The following is a 21,623-nucleotide window of genomic DNA, read 5'->3' on the forward strand; positions in this document are numbered from 1 at the left end:
CTGATTATTTAATTGTTTAATAAATTCTATTTTATTTAAATTATTAATGGGTAATTGTTCAATAATTTCTATTGTTTAAATTATTACTATTGCTAATTGTTAATAACTATATTGGTTGGGGTATTTTGTTTAAACAAATTGGGTCAGCTTACACACGGGCTTTATTTAACACAACAATTCTGGCAGAATGAGCAAATTTCACTGACTCGAAATTGGTTCGTTCAATGTCACTTAAAAATCAACAAATGGGAGCGGTGTTCCCTGGGTAGGCCGGCAGGCTGCCCTGGAAACGTCCTTGCTGGGAACCCGGACGGCTCCTGCAGGCCGGCGGCGGCTCTCGGCGCGGCCGGGGCCCACGGCGTGCAGGTCTCTGGCGGCGGACGTTCGGACGCCTTCGTCCGAGCGCTCGCTGGCGGCGTGCCACGTCGGCGCCCGATTCCTCGGACAGGAAGGAGCTGGGGACATAAACAATAGGTCACTCGGCTGTACTTCCGTCTCACGTAGTGGTTTGACCTTTCGGCCAAAAGAAGGCCTCCGGGAGAGACTAATTGCAAATCTCTCTTACCTGGCAAAATTGCTCCGTACGGCTTCGGACGGCTCAGCCGCATCCGGGACAGTACGAGGGACACAGGTGTGTCTCTCGAGGGGCTCGGGACGCGGTCGGCCTTCCGGCTGTTCTCGGACGAGACAGCGCCGGGACAGGACAGCGGTCAGCGCCGTGGGACAGCTCGGACGGGTGCGAAGGGATCGGACGGGCGTCCGAAACTGCACTGGGTGTCCAGGTGTCCTGCGAACAGAGAGCAAAGGGTTAATGCTCTCCGTCAGCTGGCTCGAGTGTCGAAGCTTTACCTCTGATTTCTCTGAGGTCTGTCAGCCTTCTGCATCGAGCCAGCGGACGGAGCGCCTTTTATAGCGCGGGTAGCAGCCCTGGGAGGGTCGTGCAAAACCCACCCACCCATTTGATTTACATTGAGAACTTTCTAGATGCATCTAGAAAGTTCTGTGAATTTACAGTTGAATTCTAAAATGCCTCTATAAATTCCCTTGAAGTGAATTGGAATCCCATGAATTCTACAAGCTAATTCCAATTGAATTTATACTAATTATTTGTAAATTTAAAGCTACTTTAAATTTAAAATAATCGCAAGATTAATTTAAAAGAATTCAACTCAAAACAATTGCCAGAAATTAAAAAAAGATTAATTAAAAAGAAAGCCCTTAAAAAAATGAATTTAATTGTAAGCCGAAAATTAATTGAATAAAAATAACAATGAAGTTCTCCGATGACACAGCCACAGTCAAAACAAACAAATTAAGAGAGGAATAAAATAATTATTCCACACCAATGTCCAATTAATTGAAACATCAAAATAATAGTGTTTGCAGGCATTAAATTAATGATTAATTTCTTTGAATAAATTGAAGATTTTTATTTGAAAGGGAAATATAATTTTAACAAGAATATGATCAATTTTATGAAATTATTGGCCCAAAAAATTACACTTGAAATGGTTATTTTTTATTCATATCGTAATTTCCAATTCGAAACAGATTAATTGCGCAGAGCCGTTGGTTTAATTAAGCCGAAGTTGTTTTAACTGTAAATGCATGTAAATTAGATCACAGTGAAGCAGAACAAGCCGCGTCATCTTGCGCTCATCAATTCATAATATACATTCGGCCGCTCTCCCACTCGCACAGGCAATTAAAATTAGTCAGCTGTGAAGTAATTTTCCACGCCATGGCCAAAATTCAAAAATCAAATCTAAAGTGATAAAATTGAATTATAATTTTACAAACAGTAAGCAAACATGTCACTTGTAATTCGCGCATTCAACGCATGCTCTTGAACTTGCGAAAATTAGCTGACTCCTTAATAACTTTTTCGCCCACCGTGGACGCCGGGCACCGGTGGCGGCGCCGCCGCGGCGGGGGGCGCGGGCACGGCAGGCGCCGCGGCGGGCAGGGGGGGGCGCCGCCAGTGCCGCAGCAAGTGCAGTAAACCCCGCACCTAGCATAGCAGTTATAGCTGCAATATTCATCACAGGGGCGGGAGCCGCGCCAAGCTGGCCGACTGCCTGTGGCGGTGCAGCGGCCACTTGACCGGCCACCACCGGTAAGGGCCCGATGATAATGTTTCTGTCCAGAAGGTCTAGCAAATTATGCGCTGCTGTGGCCATTTCATGAAGAGCTGTAAACAGAAATTTTATAAACGCATTTTCTACAGCCTAAAATTGCTTCTCACTAGAATTGACTTTTATATCTTCGCCGGCATTATTGTTGCATAAGAATACAATTAATTCTTTTTTGTCTGCTTTCTTCTTGATGTTATCTACGCTGGGTTTTGGCAACTGGAGTAGGTATGTGCTGGTGCCAGCATCGATGCCTATAGTTATGGAAGGCTACGGAAGTCGAAATTAATATTCATCAAATAAAATGTTCCAATAAAGAAAAAACCAGATACCCGCAATTGAACTGCAGCCATGGTGCTATGATTGTGGTTTGTGGTTTTACGTCGTAAATCTGGAACTGGTAGAAAAAAATATTGTTACAACATTGCAAGAATATTGTGTCATTAAGGCCCAGTTTCTATGAGCGTTTTGCCACCACGCGGCGCCACCGTCGCGAGCGGAGCGAGAGTGGCTCTGTGCGCTGCTGGTTTGCCACATCGTCAATCACATGTTTTGTTAATCAAAATTCAAAACATTAATTATTCTCTAAGATGGTTTTTACTGACTTATTAAATAACACTAAAATTATTCTGCTTTTAATTAGACGTTCGATTTGATAAACATCGTTTCCCGTCTTTTTATTCTCGAATTTGCAGTTTATTAAAATCGGAAATATTGTATGACAAGGTTTGCCGATAGATCGAGTGCCTTGATTTACTTTTCTGAGGTCTGGAAATGCACTCTTTCAACGTAAAATTTAATGCAGAATCGCCTGGTCACATTAATTTTGCGATTAGGTCGGCCGCTGACTCGTACGCGGCCGAGACGTCACTTGCCGCTGCCGCGTTTCATTTGGTGGGTCTTCGTCGGGGCCACCTTCGGACGAGAGCCGCTCGTTTCGATAGACTTTTGCGCGAATGCAGTATTTTTTTAGAACGCGTTAAATTAAATTATTCAAAGTTTCAGCATTGATAGATAATTAAGCCATGTATATTTTGATATGCTGGTTTTAAATAAATTTTGACTAGGAGCGGAGTTATTAACGTTTCCGCGAGACTTTTGTTTTTTTAATTTTAAAATTAGAAAAAAAATTTTAAACATAAAAACCCTAAAAGAAAAATGTTGCCAATTAAATTTCCTACAATTTCTTTTACAGGCTTGATAATGTCAAAATTTTTTTTACTTATGAACGGAAGGCTTAAAGTCAAAATATAATTTTTTAACGTAGAAGAAAATTTTTTAGAATTTTTTTGAGATGGCCAATCGATTGGAAATTCAATTTTGAATTAAGAATGAATGTTTCATCAAAAAATAATGCGCCGTTTCAAAATAAGAAAATAAAATGTGATGGCACCTCTAAGCGCTTTTGAAGACGAAGGCGGCATTAGTGCGCTCATGAAAAAGAAAGCTGCAACTTGAAAACAGCTCAATATTTTTTGATGAAATTTACTCACCCTAGTCAAAATTAAATTTCCAATTGATTGGCCATCTCAAAAAAATTCTAAAAAATTTTCTTCTATGTTAAAAAATTATATTTTGACTTTAAGCCTTCCGTTCATAAGTAAAAAAAATTTTGACATAATCAAGCCTGTGAAAGAAATTGTAGGAAATTTAATTGGCAACATTTTTCTTTTAGGGTTTTTATGTTTAAAATTTTTTTTCTAATTTTAAAATTAAAAAAACAAAAGTCTCGCGGAAACGTTAATAACTCCGCTCCTAGTCAAAATTTATTTAAAAACAGCATATCAAAATATACATGACTTAATTATGTATCAATGCTGAAACTTTGAATAATTTAATTTAACGCGTTCTAAAAAAATACTGCATTCGCGCAAAAGTCTATCGAAACGAGCGGCTCTCGTCCGAAGGTGGCCCCGACGAAGACCCACCAAATGAAACGCGGCAGCGGCAAGTGACGTCTCGGCCGCGTACGAGTCGGCGGCCGACCTAATCGCAAAATTAATGTGACCAGGCGATTCTGCGTTAAATTTTACGTTGGAAGAGTGCATTTCCAGACCTCAGAAAAGTAAATCGACTTACTTTGAATGGTGATAACCGAAGCGAGGCCAAAGTTGAGAGCGAGTTTATTCATAATTTTCACTCTGGTTCACGAGAAATAGAAGTAAATTTCGCGTAACTACCTATTTTTTACGATTTAGGGTCACTCTTTATTTCGTTAATGATCAAATTCACTGATGAAATTAAAAATAAACAGCACTATTTACGATTTACACTCGTCGCGGCAGGCGCCATTGTTTTTGCCGGCCGGCCGGCCGGCCACTGCCTGCTGGTTGCTTGGCAACCAAGATTGGCGACGCTGCAAGGGCTGCCACCGTGATTTTGACAAAAGTCACCGGAAGTGCATACTTTGAGAGCCGATTTATACCCCGTAAGGTTGGATAGCTGCCTTTTGACATGGACAGTTCAAAAGTTTATTTCATTGAGAAGCGGAAAAAATGTAAACATCCATGCTCTCCGGCTAAAATTTGCAGCAGGTCGCTTTGAATGAAAAATGAGCCGGATTTTTTCAGTTTTTTTCAAAATAAATTAATTTAACTTCCAATTTTTGGAAAAGTAAGTACAGAATTCGATTTATCTTGAAAATTTGCATCTGAAAATGACACATGATTTTGACTGTCAGTCGCGTAAAATTAATTAAAAATAAAACAAAATCTTACGATTCGGACGCGATTGCTCGAACCGGAAGGCGGCTGCGCACTTCCGGTTTGTGACATCATGTGATCGCTAGGACCAAAAAATTTGTGTTTGATGTATAAAAAGTGGTGTGATCGGTAACTTTTACCATAGAAACAGGGCCTTAATGTAATTATTGTGAAAATATTTGAAAAAAATATTGTAGTAATTGACTGCATGTAAAATGTGATAATTAATAATTCTGTTAATTCTAATTTTCACCAATGGTAGATAATAAAATTAACTAATTTTTCATCTAAATTTTTTTCCATAAATTTTTACGCGCATAGTGGAGATATAAAGCTTTTTGTTAAATTAATTATTGAAAAAAATGAAGACAACTTTTAAAAATTCAAACTTTGGTGGAAAAATTTAGCCAATTAAATTTTCTTTTTTATGCTTCCCAGATTCAACGGTGTGTTCGAACTATAAAAATAATTTTTTTTATGTTCGAACTATAAAAAATATTTTTCTTTTTATGCTTGAACTATAAAAAAATTATTTTTTTAAGAGTGAATAAATAAATCATAATAATAGCAAAAATATCAAAAATATATAAGTCGACTGACTTAGCGCTGTCGCGATACGAACGTAACGGAGACGAGGACTAAAATTAATTAAGTATAATTGACTAACGTAGAGTAATTTATTCGACGCTAAATAAAATTAAAATATCAAGAGCTTTCTCTTAAAGTTATTATTTTTTTATGTTTTTCATGTTTGAATACTTAATTTCCAATTAAAATTTGCTAATTGCACATTTGATAAAAAAAAAAATCCTGAATAATAAAGTATATCATCAATTAATAAATTGCAACAATGTCACCACTTAAGTTAATTGTATAATCTAATAATAAAATCATTTCAGGATTACGTGAACCTGACGTGAACTTTGAAAGTCAATTATATCAAATAATCATATTAATAACATTTATTTACATCATTTGCCAAATATAAATAAGTTAATCAATTATGAGGAATTATGCTAAGATTTTTCAGGCACATTATAATTTCCAGAATGTATATTTTTTTTAACAATACTGACTTGAAACACAGAAGGAAGTCATAACCAAATTATATATAAATTTCAATCCAAATCTTAGGTTAGAACAATTTATTATTTCTTCAATGAATGGTTTTAAATATAAATAAAAAGAATAAAAAATAAAAAAATCGGCGTTCATTGATTGATGTCGTTTGCTTATGATATGATGATCCAAATTTAAATTATTTAAATTAAATATGACCTGCCGAAGAGTTGCATTGTTATATTACATTTTATTAATTTTTAGAGATTAGTATTCAAACTAAAACAAATAAATTAGATAATAAAAAACACTTTAATTTTAAAAGGCAAAATTTATTTCAGGTGGAATATTTATTTGCAATATATTTAATGGTTCTAAAATATAATGTTTTTTAATCGAATTTTTATTAATTACCAAAAGATTTATTAATAAAAAAATAACAAAATTATTTTCCATGTTGGCGATGTAAAAAATTATTTTCACCGCTTCCAACAGGTTGTAGTTATTTATGTCCTCCATGTTAATCTAACGTCTCTTTACTTTGAGGTCTTTAAGTTCTTTATTTTGTGCACGAAAGGTTAGCAATTTGTCGGAAAACACTATAATTCTAATTTTTTACACCACCAGTATATTGAGAAAAACTTTGATTTGTTTACAACTCTTCCCTCCAAGTGCGCATGTGCTGGCAACTCGGCCAGAAAGCATGGGCCAGCATACGCGCTTTCTCCCTCTTCCTAAAATACCTTTATGGGTTTTAAAATTCCTTCTCCGGTATGCCGCGCGCTCTCCTCCTGCTTTAATCGCTATTAACATTGCGCGGGAGAGTTAATTTGAATGAACATTGTCTTGCTCGGGTAGTTGTATTTCTGACGGAGATCGCGCCCAATGAGGTCGAAAGGTGTAAAAGCGTATTTTATCAACTTGTGATAATTACATACCTTTTGCGCTGGTCTGCTAAAGCAACCTGCTCAAGAAGAAACTGCTGTGTTGTCTTTCAAGATCATACACTGGTTGGATCTGCACGAGAGGCGCTCGACGCGGTACACATATTGCTCCCTAGATGGCGCGAGTGCCGCTGATATTCCTTTCGTCCAACTTTCGTCGCTTGGCGAAGCAAAAGCACACATGTTGGTCCAACTCCACTCCCTATGCTGCCAATGCTACGAAAAAGGCACGATTTGTGTAATGCTGGCGAAGGGGAATTAGCCGAGCTTTCTCGAAACGCATGCGCCGCGTATGAGCCTACAATCAGCCCGCGAAAGCGGTCAAATACATGGAAAGCAATGGGAAATAAAAGATTTTGAAGCCAAAGTTTGGAAGTGCGCTATTATTAATAGTGTAGTGCTATCACAATGAAATTACCATCGTTTGTAGGGAAATATCATAGTCTCCATACAAATTTAAATTCAATGTCCTAAAAAGTTGGGAACCGACAGAATTTTCTCATAACATGTGGTGATTTTTTTTTTATTTATAAACTTCTTGAGCGCACCTATAAGACTAATATTCGTGGAACGGCATGGTTTAATTCGTGGTGGAATTGATTTTATTATGATATACCCAGTTTTTTAAGGGAAAAATCAAACTGATTAATCTTCTTGTGCTATATTTGCTCTAATTAGCTATACAAATTAACGCTTATTAAAATTAATTAATAATTCTCTATGATTTTGACCAACAACCACCAAAAACCTGTTTCAATAGACAGTTTTGGCACAAATATTTTATATACTATTCGGGAATTTTTTTAAGTAAAATATAAGTCGCGCGAGCCGGTCGAGTCGCGCGAGTTGGAATAATAAGGGACAATTAAGAATTAATTTTTGTTTTCTTCTCCAATTTTGCATCCAAACTAACTAGTCGCGCGAGCCGGTCGAGTCGCGCGATTCCAGATTCAGATTCGGAGTCCGTTCTCATCTTCCAAGAATTCCTGCATGCTTGACAGTGACCTCACAGTGGCAACATTTTGCAAGATAACGAGGCAACCATCTTGGATTACATTAGATTCGAAACTGGCGAGACTATCGAAAGCTAAGCGTTCAAAAATTGATAACCCTAGAGTATTTTGGAAATTGCTCTGTTTGAGCTGAACTGCTCTGCTTTTATCGACCAAGTTTTCATTACTCTTGGGTCAGAAAGCAAATTTTGACTGGAAATAAATTTAGAAAACTGTTTATTAAGGCAGTTTTAATAAAATTGGCTAAAACTCTTTCATTGGCTCAGATCAAATTTTGGCGTTGAAAAATTTTTATGTTCGTAGTGTTTGGGAAGAGACAAATCTCATAAAACCGGCATTGATAAGGAATAGAGTGAATTTACATTGTGTGCGAGCCACCATCGGGCGGCCAATCAAATTAAAGCTCTCCATTTAGGGGCTTTTAGTCATTCCACTTTATCACCTGGCATTTGGCTGATGGGTTTAATATGGTGATACCATTATCAGTGGGGGAAAGATATGAGAAGCTGCAGGCACAAAAGGTCTTCCATCACCCGTCACTGTTAATCACAGTTTTGGAGACGAACACATCATCTTCGGTGAGTGACTGCTCTTCATTATTTCTTAATATTTTGACAAGATTTATTCTACACTCCCTTTTTTAATTAACCCATTCCTTATTAAAATGTCCAAATAATTGAAACATAAAAATAGTGTTTGCAGGCATTAAATTAACGATTAATTTCTTTGAAAAAAATTGAAGATTTTCATTTGAAAGGGAAATTTAATTTTAACGAGAAAATGATCAATTTTATGAAATTATTGGACAAAAAAATTTCACTTGAAATGGTTATTCGTTATTCTTCATTTAATTTGAAGTATTAATTTAATTCATGAGTAGAAATTTGGAGTTCATGATTTTTTAGTAACAATAGCAAAATTTATTTCTCGTTGCCAATCTAAGCTCATATCGTAATTTCCGATTCGAAGCAGATTAATTGCGCAGAGTCGTTGGTTTAATTAAGCCAAAGTTGTTTTAACTGTAAATGCATGTAAATTGGATCACAGTGAAGCAGAACAAGCCGCGTCATCTTGCTCTCATCAATTCAAAATATACATTCGGCCGCTCTCCTCACTCGCACAGGCAATTAAAATCAGTCAGCCGTGAAGTAATTTTCCGCGTCATGGCCGAAATTCACAAAATCAAATCTAAAGTGATAAAATTGAATTATAATTTTACAAACAGTGTGCTAACATAAAATTTAACTAATGGCGTTTCGGTGTCAAAATTTTGGCAACATCATTTTTCAAAAAAATTCTCACAATGGAAAAATTTGCAGTGATTTAATTATTGGGTCTGACGCATATTGAAATTTACTGCTAAATTTCATGCTTCTTGGCGAGCAGAAATGAGATGTGTGTTCCGGCAAAAGATTACCACATTTTCGGCCGCAATGTGCGCCATCAGCATTTTTTACGGGCATTGGAGCGTTCAAATCAAGGCTGTTGGTTTCAACCAGATATTCAGCAGCAGGTGCACAGCCGGCGGAAACATTAACTATATCAGCTGTACGTACATCAAAGTGCGCTGCGAGTAAAGTTTCTGCGCCACTCATAAACGCATGTCGGCTCTAGTAAATAAGTAAGGTGAGATAAGTTTGAGAACATAATAAATTTTAGTAAATTAAAATCCATGAAAAACGTCAAGCTAATTGCATACAAAGAGTTTAAATCTTGACGCTTGAAAATAATAATTAACTGAATATATAGAAGGAAGAAGATATTATAACGCTAAATCTTTTTAACAGAGAGACTTAATAAAAATATTACTTAAATTTAAATTGTAACAAGCAAAGATAGCAATTATTGGTATACTTCAAGAGAATGGGTACAAGTCATAGTTCCAATTCATATTGTGAAATAATCATTTTAATCTTCCATTTAAATATAGTTTTTTTTTTTTTTTTTTTTTTTAATTTCTACCTCTTGCTAATTCAGGGTAAGAAATCCTCTTTAATTGAACACCAAAAATGAAAAATTACGTTTGTTATGAATTGTCCTGTCGACCCTGTCGTAGTTCTTCTGTGAATTTATTTGAAGTACCATAGGGAGAGTCGGCGTGACAATGAATGGAAAACAACTGGCTGCTCCATGCGGTGCCAGGAGACTATTAAATTTAGTTTTTTTTTTATAGATTGTACCAGAAGGCAATTTTCTGCCCATAACTACATACATTCACAAATAAATAAATTATACATACATTAGAGAAAAATAACATTCAAAACGGATCAAGCAAATGATAATAATGTTATATTTATTTATAAGAAAAAATATTTATTGTACATCGGATATTAATTAATATAAGTATAAGGTAAGAAAAGCTCAGAATGGTAGCTTATTGGCGTGGCTAATATTTTACGATTCTAAAGGTTGTCCCTGGCTGACGGTTGCGGATGTTATTTAATTTGGGTGAATCACATAACGATGTTGCATTCTTGATTTGGCAAGTAACGAAAATTATTTTAAAAATGTAATTATTTTTTTATAAGAAAAATTTGTACTTGAATGTTTCTTACCAAATTAATTTTTTTTTCTTATGGCACCCGTGAGCTTATTAGGCTATTGGGTCGGTCTCTTGCCAAAGTCAAGCACCCTTAGCACATTTGTGCTTCCCAACCAACCTGACCCTTGTTCGGGGGCTTTCTAGCAGATTTGGTGGTGCTCGCATGGGCCCCCCACCCCCCTTGAGACCTTGCCCCTTGCCCTGGCCTTGCCACGAAGGACTTGTAATGAAACGCAGGCATTCGCCACACAAGCTGAGTTCTTCCAGCTTGTGGCTCGGAGGAAACGTGGCAAACCTCCGAGTGCGAGTCGGTACAGCTTGCGCCATACCTCCCAAATTCCCGACGTGTCGGCCGAAATGTTATCAATGATTCGCATACCAGAGACTATTTGTTTCCACAAAGAGCCCCAGGCTGAGCATTGGTCCCATGACGGCCGAGGAACTCACTGATTAGAATGCAAGCATTCTAACCACTGGGCCACCGGGCTTGGTAAACAAATTAACTTTAAATCTGCTACCTATTTATTATTATCTTTAGCACTCTAGCTCATTTAAATTGTTTAGAATCTAACCCTGGTAGCCCACTAAAAATTAAGGTCGTCCAGCAGGTCGCATTAAAATTAACAACCTGTTTCTGTACTGCTCGATGAGATAACATTTCACCTACCGTACGGTATTATAATTTTGGAGGAACACGGTTTGTGAACACGCGGTCTGGAGGGAATAAAGTGAAGATAAACACAATTCGTTTAATTAAAAATTCAAATCCACACGCAAATCATAAAATCATGGCGCCAGTAGAAAAGTAGGATGAAAAATAGTGTATTGCTGTTGGTGGAGGGCGATTAATTGCCCGCGTTCAGGTCTCTCTCCATCCGACAGGTAGAGGAGAACCCTTTGGTTTTGTGCGTGCGCCGTTACAGCATTATTTTTCAGTTATAGGGAGGGGGGAGGGGAACCGCGGCGGCCGCGGTCCCTCCGTCCGGCGGCCGCCGCGGTCAGTGCCTCCCGAGGAAGCATGCAGCAGCAGGTGCCGCCGCTCTCTGCTGCCGCGGCACACTGGAATTTCCATTATTTTTCCGCCAGTGTAGTTTAATAAGAAGCTTTGAATGATATTATATTGTGGTGGTGCTTCGTGGCGACGAGAAAATAGCCTTTCTGTGTCCGAGAGTCACGCCGAGTCTCTTGATTGTAGATTGCTGTTTGTTTTGTCACGGAAGGACGACTGTGAGTGTGATTGAGTGTTGGTGTTTTTTTAAATCTAAATTTGGATCCAACAAAATAACCTCAGTTTGCTGCACGTTGTAAGAATTTAGGTAACATTATTTAAAAAAATATTGGGGGATATTTACATGCTAAGTTATAAGCACCAGCAAATCCCATTAGCAAGAGAGCAAGTTCATATCCCCCATTATTACTTATTTATAATATATTAAAATTTAGGCAATAACAAGTATTTTAATATAAATATTTTTTATAATATTATGTTTTATTAAAATAATAAGTTTATTTTTATTAATCTTCATTCATCAAGTATATTTCTTAATGAACTTTTTAAAAATAATTTAAATAGTTCTATAAAAATTTAAAAATAATAATTAAAAGATCCGAGGAATTTGGTCGTAATTGTATTCTAATAAATTTAATTTTCGTTTCTTTGGGTACGATATTTTCATTAATTGAAAGCGTTTTCAAAATCTAAGAGTGAAATTATCCAACATAAAAAGTAGGAAAAAAAATATATGTTTGTGCGAGATGGACAAAAATTAAATAAGGCCGTTGATTGCAAAATAAGTTTTAAGTGTCTTGTGAAATTCAATATTAGATAAATTTTGATATGATTTCAAGACTCTTCTTGTTTAATAAATCAGAAATAATAATTTTAGTTCTTAACTTTAAAAAATCACAAAAATAGCAGCAGTATTTCTAATTGACTGATTTAATCTCTCATTCGAATCATTCAATATAAAGATTTTAGTTGCAATAAAATAAAGCTTGCCACTAACAATGTTGCTTGCTATTTTAATAAACCAAAATTTAAATTCTAAAACTGATTACATAGAATTGTTCACTTTGTACTATTTTTTTCTCTGCGTAAATATATTACTTTTATTAATACAATTTACTCAAATTGAGACGAAAATAAATAAGGGAAATTATTATTTGATATTCTAAGTTGCGCTGAAAAAATTTAATTTTAATCGAGGTTGAAATCCCAAACTGTTATATTGCACACAAATTTCCATTTCCTGCATGTGGAGTTGAAGATGGAAGCAATTTTTCGCACCACTGAAGTAGCAGGCAGGCAATTACATTATTTTTCATAATGACACAATCCAAACTCTTGGGGAGTGAGCGTCGCCCGAAACGTTCTCTGTATGTACTTCATTTAGAACGCACTCAGACACAAAACGCATTCGTTCAAGTCACTGAGCATTTCATTTTTTCTGTGTATATTCAAATGGGCATTAAAACACCACGCAGAGTAGAGAGATGATGTATATAAATTATTATCCTAAGCGGCCATGCTTGCTTCTCCTCGGGCTGAGGAATTTATATACATTTTTATTCCTATACCTTTCTTGCACCCTGAGAGAAAATAGTTTTTTTTATCTGGGGAGTCACGCCACATATGTAAGCGCGAAGGGAGAAATGAACTGGCAAGGTCAAATCGGCCTCCGGAGAACAAAATACCTTGCTGTCGGTCGGTGGGTAAAAAACGCGAGAAAAAGAAGCGATTCTTTCAGCTGTGGAGCCGAGACGGACAAAATACGAGGAAAGGAAACGCCGGCCGGAGAGCAAATAACAAATGACGAGAAGACGTACACGTTGCTCTCAAATATGAGTTGCTCATTAGCGACGTATTGTTCATTAAACAACCACTTGTCACTCTTGTTGCGCGTCATGCGAACTTCTGACAGATGCAATTTTAATTATTTAGCGTGTAAATTAGTTTAATTGTAAAGCGAGTTACCTGCTCAATTTAATTGAAATATTGCCTTTTTAATTTTTATAATTTTAAAAAGAGTTCCAGCTTGTATAAGAAAATAAAGTGTATAAACCATCCTCGTTTGTGTTGCAGAGCAATAATCAGCAGAGCAAAAATTGTAAGGGCGGTGGTGATTTATTAATAAATAATTAATTGCCTAAAATTTTATGGTCAATCCAAAAAAAAAATTTAAAACTCACGCTCTGCTAATGAAAAGCTTACCAGGCAAGGTTAGCAAACATTATATTAATGGGCACGTTATGAATGAAAGTTTTTTATATTTTATCCTTGTCTCAATCTGAAAATTCAGCCAGTCCATAACAATTTTGCGAACGATGACGAAGTCAAACTTTTGTTAATACCAGTTAATACTCCAACGATCCTGAGAACATTTTGCACACGTCTCGTCTTGAAATTGTGACGTTAAAATTTGAGTCAGACTTCATTATTTATTATTGCTGCATAATATTCCCGATGCGGTGGAAAAGGTCCCGTTACTCTCTTCCACTCAAAATTGGCCATTATAAATACATAATAAGAGCGGCGGCGTCTCTGGCAACAAACACACACGTTAATTTATTTCCATGCATACCGATTTATCTGGCTGCCGGTGGTAACGGCCTCGGCGGCAACCGCGTGAGATAAAGAGAGAGATGACCCATTGTCCTGTCAGAGAGTGGGTTATTTCCTCTTCAAAGCGCTAATTAGAGCGCCCTCCCGCGTTCGATGATCAGATCAGCGAAATTAGTCGCAATCTGCAACTGGTTTTTTTCATAGCGATCTTTGTTTTTCTGTAGTTGGGATTCAATTGGGGAACAAAAATAATGCAAAATTAAGCTGGCGCCTTAAAAAAATTTTGATAACGGAATATTGAACAATATTTGCTTTATCAAAGTCGTTAACTGATAAGTAGTAAAAAATCTTTTGGTAATGAAGTCAGAAATTAATCTCTTGACATTTTTTATGATGTACAATATCATTAAACTAAATGGTGTGACAAAAGTAAATTAAAATTACAGGGAATGATAATGATTAAATTCCAGTCGTGAGACATCAACATCAATTTGAGAGGAGGTGGGGAGATATTAAAATAAAGTTAGTCATTCTCTGGTCACTTAATTAAAATGTACACTTATACCTGGATAACTATTATTTTTTTTGAAAAATTAAATGCAGCCAAATTTCACGATGTATTAAGAATAATTATACGAATTATACTATTTATCAAATTTTCTAAAGATTTTGAAATAGGGAATCATGTCTATGTTTTTGTATCCGTAATGAAGAAATATTTAATATAATTATGTTACATTGAACAAATAATGTGTCTCATCTCAAAAATTGTAGTTCAAGAGTGTGACACATTCCTTTGTCCATGCATTTTTAAAAGCTTACTAATTAGGCTAAAAGATAATATTGTATGGTGCTATTGAAATCTGTGAAATTCTTTGTCTTCAGGCGGCAATCTCGAGAGAAAAACAAACATTGGGCTCGGAAAATGAGTCTCAAATATATATAATAGAATATTCCAACATTATATGCATTTTTGGGCTGATCGATTGAAGGTGCTTGGTCAAAGGCACGCCTAGATAAGATAGCTTTGTTTTTCTATCCCCAAAAATCTCTGCAATGTGTCAAAGATTGAGAAGTGCGGGGCTTGATGAAGGATTATCTTCCTATCCTATAGTAAAGTTGAGTCCTCCCTCTTTACCCATAAGATTTTTTTTTAGCATGTACAACTATATAATGTTGCATAGATAGGGACGCTCTTGTGATAAAATTAATCGCGGCGAGAGATAAAATGTGCAATAAAAAGGGCGATTTTTGTTTCAGAGACAGACTCTGGTGGACATAGGCAGGCTGTTTTGTGAAGTGGGATTCTGAGCTGAAGTTGGGCACCATGTCAGGCAACAACGCAGCAAACGTTGACCCGGCCTTTGCCACCATCCCACGCGCCTCGACCGGTTTATACATCTGGAGAATTGAGGTAAATCCCGGGGCCAAAGGTGCAGCAACACCCGACGCTATCAAATTTTACAAATATTTTTAATATTCATTCTGAAAGAAAAGTAATTTTTCAACTGATTGTGAGCAGCACATATTATTGTAAAAACTTTCAAGTGATGTTTTTCATTTTATCCTTTATTAAATACAAAATACTGTGCAGAAAAGAAAGAATTTATTAAAAAAAATTCAAGTAGTGATCTAAATATTAAAATATATTATAGAAAAAATAACTACTTATAAGCAATTTAATTTTCCAGAACTTAAAAGTTGTTCCTCTTCCGCGTGATCAATATGGGCACTTTTATGAAGGCGACTCCTACATTGTTTATGCTGCCTCTGAATATGGCAAGCCGGCTACAGTGGATATGAAGGTGGGCTTCAGTTTATTTTTTAAGAATTAATTGCAAAAATAAAAAAATTCCAGCCGTCCCCTGTAAAAGGATCTCCTGAGATCCACCTTCACTTTTGGCTTGGTCTAGAAACGACCCAAGACGAAGCTGGTGTTGCTGCCTACAAAACGGTGGAGCTCGATGACCTCCTGGGTGGTGGACCTGTCCAGCATCGCGAGGTCGAGGGCCAAGAAACACCAAGATTTAAGGGTTATTTCACCAAAGGAATGAGGTAAACTTAACTTAAATTTTGTTAATAATAAAAAATCTTCATAGTCAAATTGAGATCTTGAGAATTATTTAGTTTTCAAAAATGTATCCAATTTTTTGTTCATGTCACTTAAAATTCAAATTTTTTGTTATTATCTTCTACAGTATTTTTTTTTAAATTATTTAAAGACTTTTATCTAATAGAAAAATCTTCATGTTTATTAAATTTCCAGTGTTGTTTGTTAATAATTTTTATTTGGGTGCTGCAATTTAAAAATATTTAGCTGTTTTTTCATTGAAATTTGTTTATTTCTTGTCAAAAAATCCCCAAATAATAAATCAGTTGAATTAAAAGTTTGATGAATTAAACAAATAAGTTAAATTACTGCATTTTAAATTGTTATGCTTTGTGAATATCCGTATTTGGTGCCCGCGCATTTTAAATTATTACGCTGATAAGCTATTTCAATGTGTAGAATGATGAAAGGCGGCGTTTCCTCTGGCTTCAAAAAGACGACTGACAACTTCACGCCCAGACTGTTCAGGGTGAAGGGACGCAGGTCACCCGCCATGACTGAAATGCCAGCCATCAGTTGGAGCAACATGAACAGCGGCGACTGCTTTATCATTGATACCAAGAACATAGTGTTTGTCTGGACAGGAAAAGCAGCAAATAAAATGGAAAAACTGGCTGCAGCTAAGGTAGAAAAACCTCTCTCAATGAAATTTTTAAGCGCTTCTTAAATGCTAAAATGGACAAATTATTTGTTTTTTAATTCTTTAGTTCTTAAAATGTCTACATACCGATAAAAGTTATCCCATATATATTTACTTTACCTTTCATTTCTTAAAATCTTTTGATTTATGTTTTTAATTTTATAAAAAAGTTTTGTCAAATATATTTTCTCTGATGTATCTTAAATATTAATAGAAAATATATACACAAACGCAGTAACTTTTTATATGAGTCTCCATAAACGAAATTAAATTGTACAGATGGCCCAGCAATTGAAAGTTGAGCATGAGGCAACCGGCGTTGTTTTCATTGAGGAGGGAGGCGAAATGAGCCTTCCTGAGGTGGAAAGGAAAATCCTGTCAGTCTACCTGGATCCTAAGAATGCGAGAGAAGTGGCCCCTGCGACTGAAGACGAAAACGACGCAGCCGCCGAAAGCGCAGCCCGCCAGCAACTTCGGTTGTACCACTGCAGCGACGATTCTGGCACCTTGAAAGTGACTGAAGTCAAATCAGGACCTCTGGACCAGTCCGATCTCAGTTCAAATGTAAAAACTCATTTATTTTTATAAATATTATTCTTGAAGATAGAAAAATTCACAATTAATTAAATTCAATATATTTAAAGAATTAAACGCACTTATTATACATTATTGTATTTTTTTAAAGCTTAAATAACATATTTATTCTCTCCAAATTAGGACTCGTATATTGTGGACAACGGCTCGAATGGCATTTGGGTGTGGGTGGGAAAGAAAGCCAGTCCTAAGGAGAGAGTGGAGGCGATGCGAAATGCCCACGGTTTTGTCAAAAAGAAGGGCTACCCGAGTCACACGGCCGTGACCAGGGTCATTGACGGTGGAGAACCGGTTGATTTCAAGCAGCTCTTCACGTCCTGGAAGAACAAAGACCAGACCTCGCCTACTGGAATGCTGAACAAACCTAATTCAAGTAAGAATCTTCATTGTCAGATTATCATTAAAAACAAATACCAAAAAAACATTTCATTGGCATAGTTTTTAAGGAAACGCCAAGTTTCAATGAAAAATAACACAAAAGAATAAGTAATGAAAAGTACATTATGAAACTGGCAAATGTGACAAATTTTTATGTTAAATATATTTTATAAAAAAATTTAATTTTTTAATTTTATTTATAATGTAGCTAACAGAATAGCAAGGTCAATTTCCACCGTGTTTGATGCGACGAGTTTGCACGAAAGACCTCAGATGGCCGCCGAAACGCAGTTGGTTGACGACGGAACTGGTCACCAGGAACTTTGGCGAGTGCGGAAATTTGGTCTTGAAACCGTCGATCCCAAATTTGAGGGAATTTTCTTCTCTGGTGATTGCTACATCCTCAAGTACACCTACTTGAACGGCTCCAAAGAACAATACATTCTTTACTACTGGATGGTAAGTTTCTTTTTAAATTATAAGTATTTCGAAAAATAATGTACATAACACATACTTAAAAGCAGCAAATTTAATTTAAATTTATTTATTTGAAAAAAATATGCTTTTAACGAGCGATTTATTTACAAAAACATTGATTAGGGCTAGATTTGAAATTTGAAGTTTTCATTAATAAAATTCGTTATTTTTGTGACAGGGGCTTGAAAGTTCTCAAGATGAGCAAGGCACGGCTGCCCTGAAGGTTATTGAGAAAGACCAGGAGTTGGGTGGTGCCGCAGTGCAAGTTCGAGTCACGCAGGGAAAAGAACCACCGCACTTTTTGTCTCTCTTTGCTGGGAGATTCATGATTATCAGTGGTGGATACGCGTCGTCCTTTGATGAGGACGACCCTTCCAAGAAGCAGAGGGATTGGGTTATCCCTGAGGAGTACATGTTGCAAGTGTACGGAAATAGCAAGACTAACACCAGGGCTACTCAGGTACGCATTTTTTCACCTGACATTTTGCCCATAATAAACTAAAAAATGTGAAATAGAATAGAGACATTTGGAAATGTTTCCCATGGCTGAGCTTGTCTTTTGAGGGCTTTGCTTTCAGTAATTAAGGTGGTACAATATGGTCAAAAATATAAATTATGATCTGCTTTTCTTCAGTCTATCACATCACAATAATTAAATTAAAATAATTCGATCTGTGATGGTATGAGTGAAAAGTAAATTATACAATATACCGTTTTTCAATTAACTTTGCCTATGGGCGTCAAATTATTTTGAATGTTTAAAAAATATTTTTATGAAAATATTTTTAATTAATTTTTAACAAGTGAATTATCACCAATATCACTCAAGGATTCAGATTAATTGGTTTAGATTAAAAAAATATAAATATACTATTTAATACAGTAAACTATAGAATGCACTCAAGAGGACTCGCATGTAGCAAATATTTTAAATAATAAAATATGTAAAATATCGATAATTTTATGGAAAACTTTGATAATTTTTATATTGAATTTTTCTGTAGGTTCCTTTTAGAGCATCCTCCCTAAACACAAATGACGTCTTCGTGATTAAATCCAAGTCAGGACTGTACATCTGGTGTGGCAAAGGATCGACTGGTGACGAGCGTGAAATGGGCAAGGGTGTGGCCAAAAAGGTCGGTGCGAGCGACCATATTTTCGTTTCCGAAGGCCAGGAAAAGCCGGAATTCTGGGAAATGCTAGGCGGAAAGGAAGCGTACGCGGACAGCAAGCGTCTGTCTGACGCGTCCGACGCGATGCCCGCGCGTCTCTTCCAGTGCTCCAACGCGTCCGGACAGTTCAAGGCGGAAGAAATTGTCAACTTCGCCCAGACCGACTTAATTCAGGAGGACGTCATGCTGCTGGACGCGAATGAGTGCATCTTCATCTGGATTGGAAAGGACTCGCGCAAGGACGAGCAAAAGGCGACCCTTGAACTGGCCATGCAGTACCTCAAGACGGACCCTTCAGGTTCGTTTCACTTTTTTTAGTTGGTATTTTAAAATGAGTTAATTTTTAACGAATGGGGAAAAGAGTAGATGAGGTAAAAGTTATTTTGAAAGCTTCCTTTGCTACTTTTTAAGTAAAAAAATAAAGGATTTAATATTATTGAAAATAATGTTTTTAATGGAGGGAAATACATATTTTAGTAAATTGCAACCTATTTTGAGATATTTCACCTAATATCTCACCATTTTAATTGCAACACAAAATTTTGAAAAGTTATTGCCTAATATGCACCAAGAAAATAAATATAATTACACTTTCTTGTTATATATTGAGTCAAGTAGCTTCTTATATCCAAATTAAAAATATTTAAAAGCTTGCTAGCTCACTATAATAATAGCTAGTGTTTTCTTCATTTTTCGGTGATAATTTAAATTACAATATTATTGGGAAAAAATTTTATAGGCCGCGGAACAGGAACGCCATTCATCCAAATCAAACAGGGTTATGAACCGCCAAACTTCACCGGTTTCTTCGGCACCTGGAATCCGGCCCTGTGGAGCGAAAACAAATCCTTCGAAGAGATGAAGGCTGAGATGATCAGCCAGAACGGCGTCATCAAGTTGGACATGGGTGCTGCCAACGGAAAAACCTCCTTCGACGATTACCCCAAGTACCCTTTGAGTGTCCTGTTGGAAAAGGACGCCGAGAAGCTTCCCGAGGACGTTGACGCCATGAACAAGGAACTGCACCTTAACAAGGAGGAATTCCAGCAGGTTTTTGGAATGGACATCTCCGCTTTTGAAGGTCTGCCTCAGTGGAGAAGAGCCAACCTGAAGAAACAGGCTGGAATTTTTTAATTTAAAAAATATATATCATAAATTTAATATGCCATTGAAAATAAAAATTAAAGTGCGTGTTGTGAAAATTAGATTTTTTTAGATTTATTTATGTTTTTGCAATAATTTATAACGCGCTATTGGATAATTGTGCAAATGTGAAAATTTTCCGTTTTTAGAATCTGTGTAGACCGGGGATGAGAAAATAAAAAAAGGTAAATATAAAGGACTTCGCCTTACTTTCAATAATACCCACCTGCAAAAGCAATAAAACAATAAGAAAAGAAAGGTGCAACAGGCGCTCGATTGTATCACGAAAAACCTGAGAACAAATACTGGGTGTTAAAGGGTGTGGTTGGAAGGGCTGCGTGGTTCTCAATATTGATCCATTGTCTAAAACACGCGCCATATTCTGGGCCATACCTCTCGCTCTTGGCAAAGAGATAATGGTTTGCCGTTTAGTCGATTGAGGCTGCTACGAGGTGCTTTGAGAGCAGAGAAGCTCTCGCGTCTAAAACTATAGATATGTAACGACGCTATATAATTTGGAAGGTGTTTAATTACTCTTTTACTAAGGACTTCTTATTTGACATAGTCAAATCAAGTCCTTACAACAATATAAACAGATTTTTGCGATTGTTGAAAGACAATTGGAAATTTTAATCACCATTGTTGTAAAGACTTGATTTGACTATGTCAATAAGGAGTCCTTAAGTAGTAAAACATTAAAAAAATCCGCACAAAATTAATCTAATTTTTCATTTCAGAAACAAATTTTGGTGAATTATTTTTACCTCGATTTTAATCGAAATATTGCTTAAACTATAAAATGGGGTATTTCTGTTACAAATGAATAATATTTTTTGTTTTAATAATTAAACATATCTTATGATATATTTATTCTATTATCATCTCTATACACATATTTTTAATAGTTTTAAAAAGTTAACAAAATAGTTAAAAGGTTAAAACTGGATAAAATATAAGAAAATTTTTATGCCTCCTTCATTCTCTAAAGCAGACTGCGCCCTCGCGTGCACACAACGACAGCTTTTGGCCGTTCACATTTATAAATAACGTGATCTTTTATATCAAGGAGTTTGTTTCATATCTTCCGACACGGCGATATTGCATATATGTACAGCACAGGTCGCGCAACAAGAAGATGCGCGCGCCTGTGATTCC

General features: G+C 36.3%; 2 protein-coding genes across 7 annotated transcripts; one reads left to right on the forward strand and one right to left on the reverse strand.

Moving 5' to 3' along the window:
* Positions 1 to 143: 143 nt before the first annotated feature.
* On the reverse strand, positions 144 to 7,026 carry LOC132205388 (uncharacterized). 3 transcript variants are annotated; one of them, XR_009442692.1, is made up of 6 exons: positions 6,832 to 7,026; positions 2,465 to 2,529; positions 2,246 to 2,402; positions 850 to 2,191; positions 566 to 787; positions 144 to 455 (listed from the first exon to the last, which is right to left on the reverse strand). XR_009442692.1 is itself a non-coding variant. In XM_059634417.1 (6 exons), exons 1-5 carry the CDS (start codon positions 6,704 to 6,706, stop codon positions 1,753 to 1,755), a joined length of 678 nt encoding a protein of 225 aa, XP_059490400.1. In that variant the 5' UTR covers positions 6,707 to 6,794; the 3' UTR covers positions 144 to 455; positions 566 to 1,752. The 3 variants fall into 3 exon arrangements, 1 of the variants encoding a protein (XP_059490400.1); XR_009442693.1 differs by lacking the exon at positions 6,832 to 7,026 and adding an exon at positions 4,212 to 4,459; XM_059634417.1 differs by lacking the exon at positions 6,832 to 7,026 and adding an exon at positions 6,637 to 6,794 and having other exon boundaries at positions 566 to 1,765; positions 1,819 to 2,191.
* A 1,255-nt stretch (positions 7,027 to 8,281) lies between these two features.
* On the forward strand, positions 8,282 to 20,661 carry LOC132205016 (villin-1-like). Of its 4 annotated transcripts, none has more exons than XM_059633834.1 (11): positions 8,282 to 8,428; positions 15,215 to 15,368; positions 15,646 to 15,759; positions 15,813 to 16,009; positions 16,464 to 16,689; positions 16,984 to 17,268; positions 17,422 to 17,671; positions 17,885 to 18,135; positions 18,332 to 18,613; positions 19,158 to 19,623; positions 20,065 to 20,661. In XM_059633834.1, the coding sequence occupies exons 2-11, from the start codon at positions 15,282 to 15,284 to the stop codon at positions 20,457 to 20,459; spliced, it is 2,553 nt and encodes an 850-aa protein (XP_059489817.1). In that variant the 5' UTR covers positions 8,282 to 8,428; positions 15,215 to 15,281; the 3' UTR covers positions 20,460 to 20,661. The 4 variants fall into 4 exon arrangements, with proteins under 4 accessions (XP_059489817.1, XP_059489810.1, XP_059489834.1 ...); XM_059633827.1 differs by lacking the exon at positions 8,282 to 8,428 and adding an exon at positions 11,406 to 11,708; XM_059633851.1 differs by lacking the exon at positions 8,282 to 8,428 and adding an exon at positions 11,406 to 11,696.
* The last annotated feature ends 962 nt before the right edge of the window (positions 20,662 to 21,623 follow it).

The sequence above is a fragment of the Neocloeon triangulifer genome, unplaced genomic scaffold (genome assembly GCF_031216515.1).
Source record: "Neocloeon triangulifer isolate White Clay Creek 2 clone unplaced genomic scaffold, ASM3121651v1 ptg000001l, whole genome shotgun sequence".
NCBI lineage: Eukaryota > Metazoa > Arthropoda > Insecta > Ephemeroptera > Baetidae > Neocloeon > Neocloeon triangulifer.

Coding starts and splice junctions, on each gene's coding strand:
- LOC132205388 (XM_059634417.1), bottom strand. CDS start 6,706: ATGTTAATAGCGATTAAAGCAGGAGGAGAGCGCGCGGCATACCGGAGA. Junction 2,530..6,636: donor GAATTTTAAAACCCATAAAG/GTATTTTAGGAA, acceptor TTTTTCTACCAG/TTCCAGATTTACGACGTAAA. Junction 2,192..2,245: donor AGATATAAAAGTCAATTCTA/GTGAGAAGCAAT, acceptor TTCTGTTTACAG/CTCTTCATGAAATGGCCACA.
- LOC132205016 (XM_059633834.1), top strand. CDS start 15,282: ATGTCAGGCAACAACGCAGCAAACGTTGACCCGGCCTTTGCCACCATC. Junction 18,136..18,331: donor ACATTCTTTACTACTGGATG/GTAAGTTTCTTT, acceptor TTTTTGTGACAG/GGGCTTGAAAGTTCTCAAGA. Junction 18,614..19,157: donor CTAACACCAGGGCTACTCAG/GTACGCATTTTT, acceptor ATTTTTCTGTAG/GTTCCTTTTAGAGCATCCTC.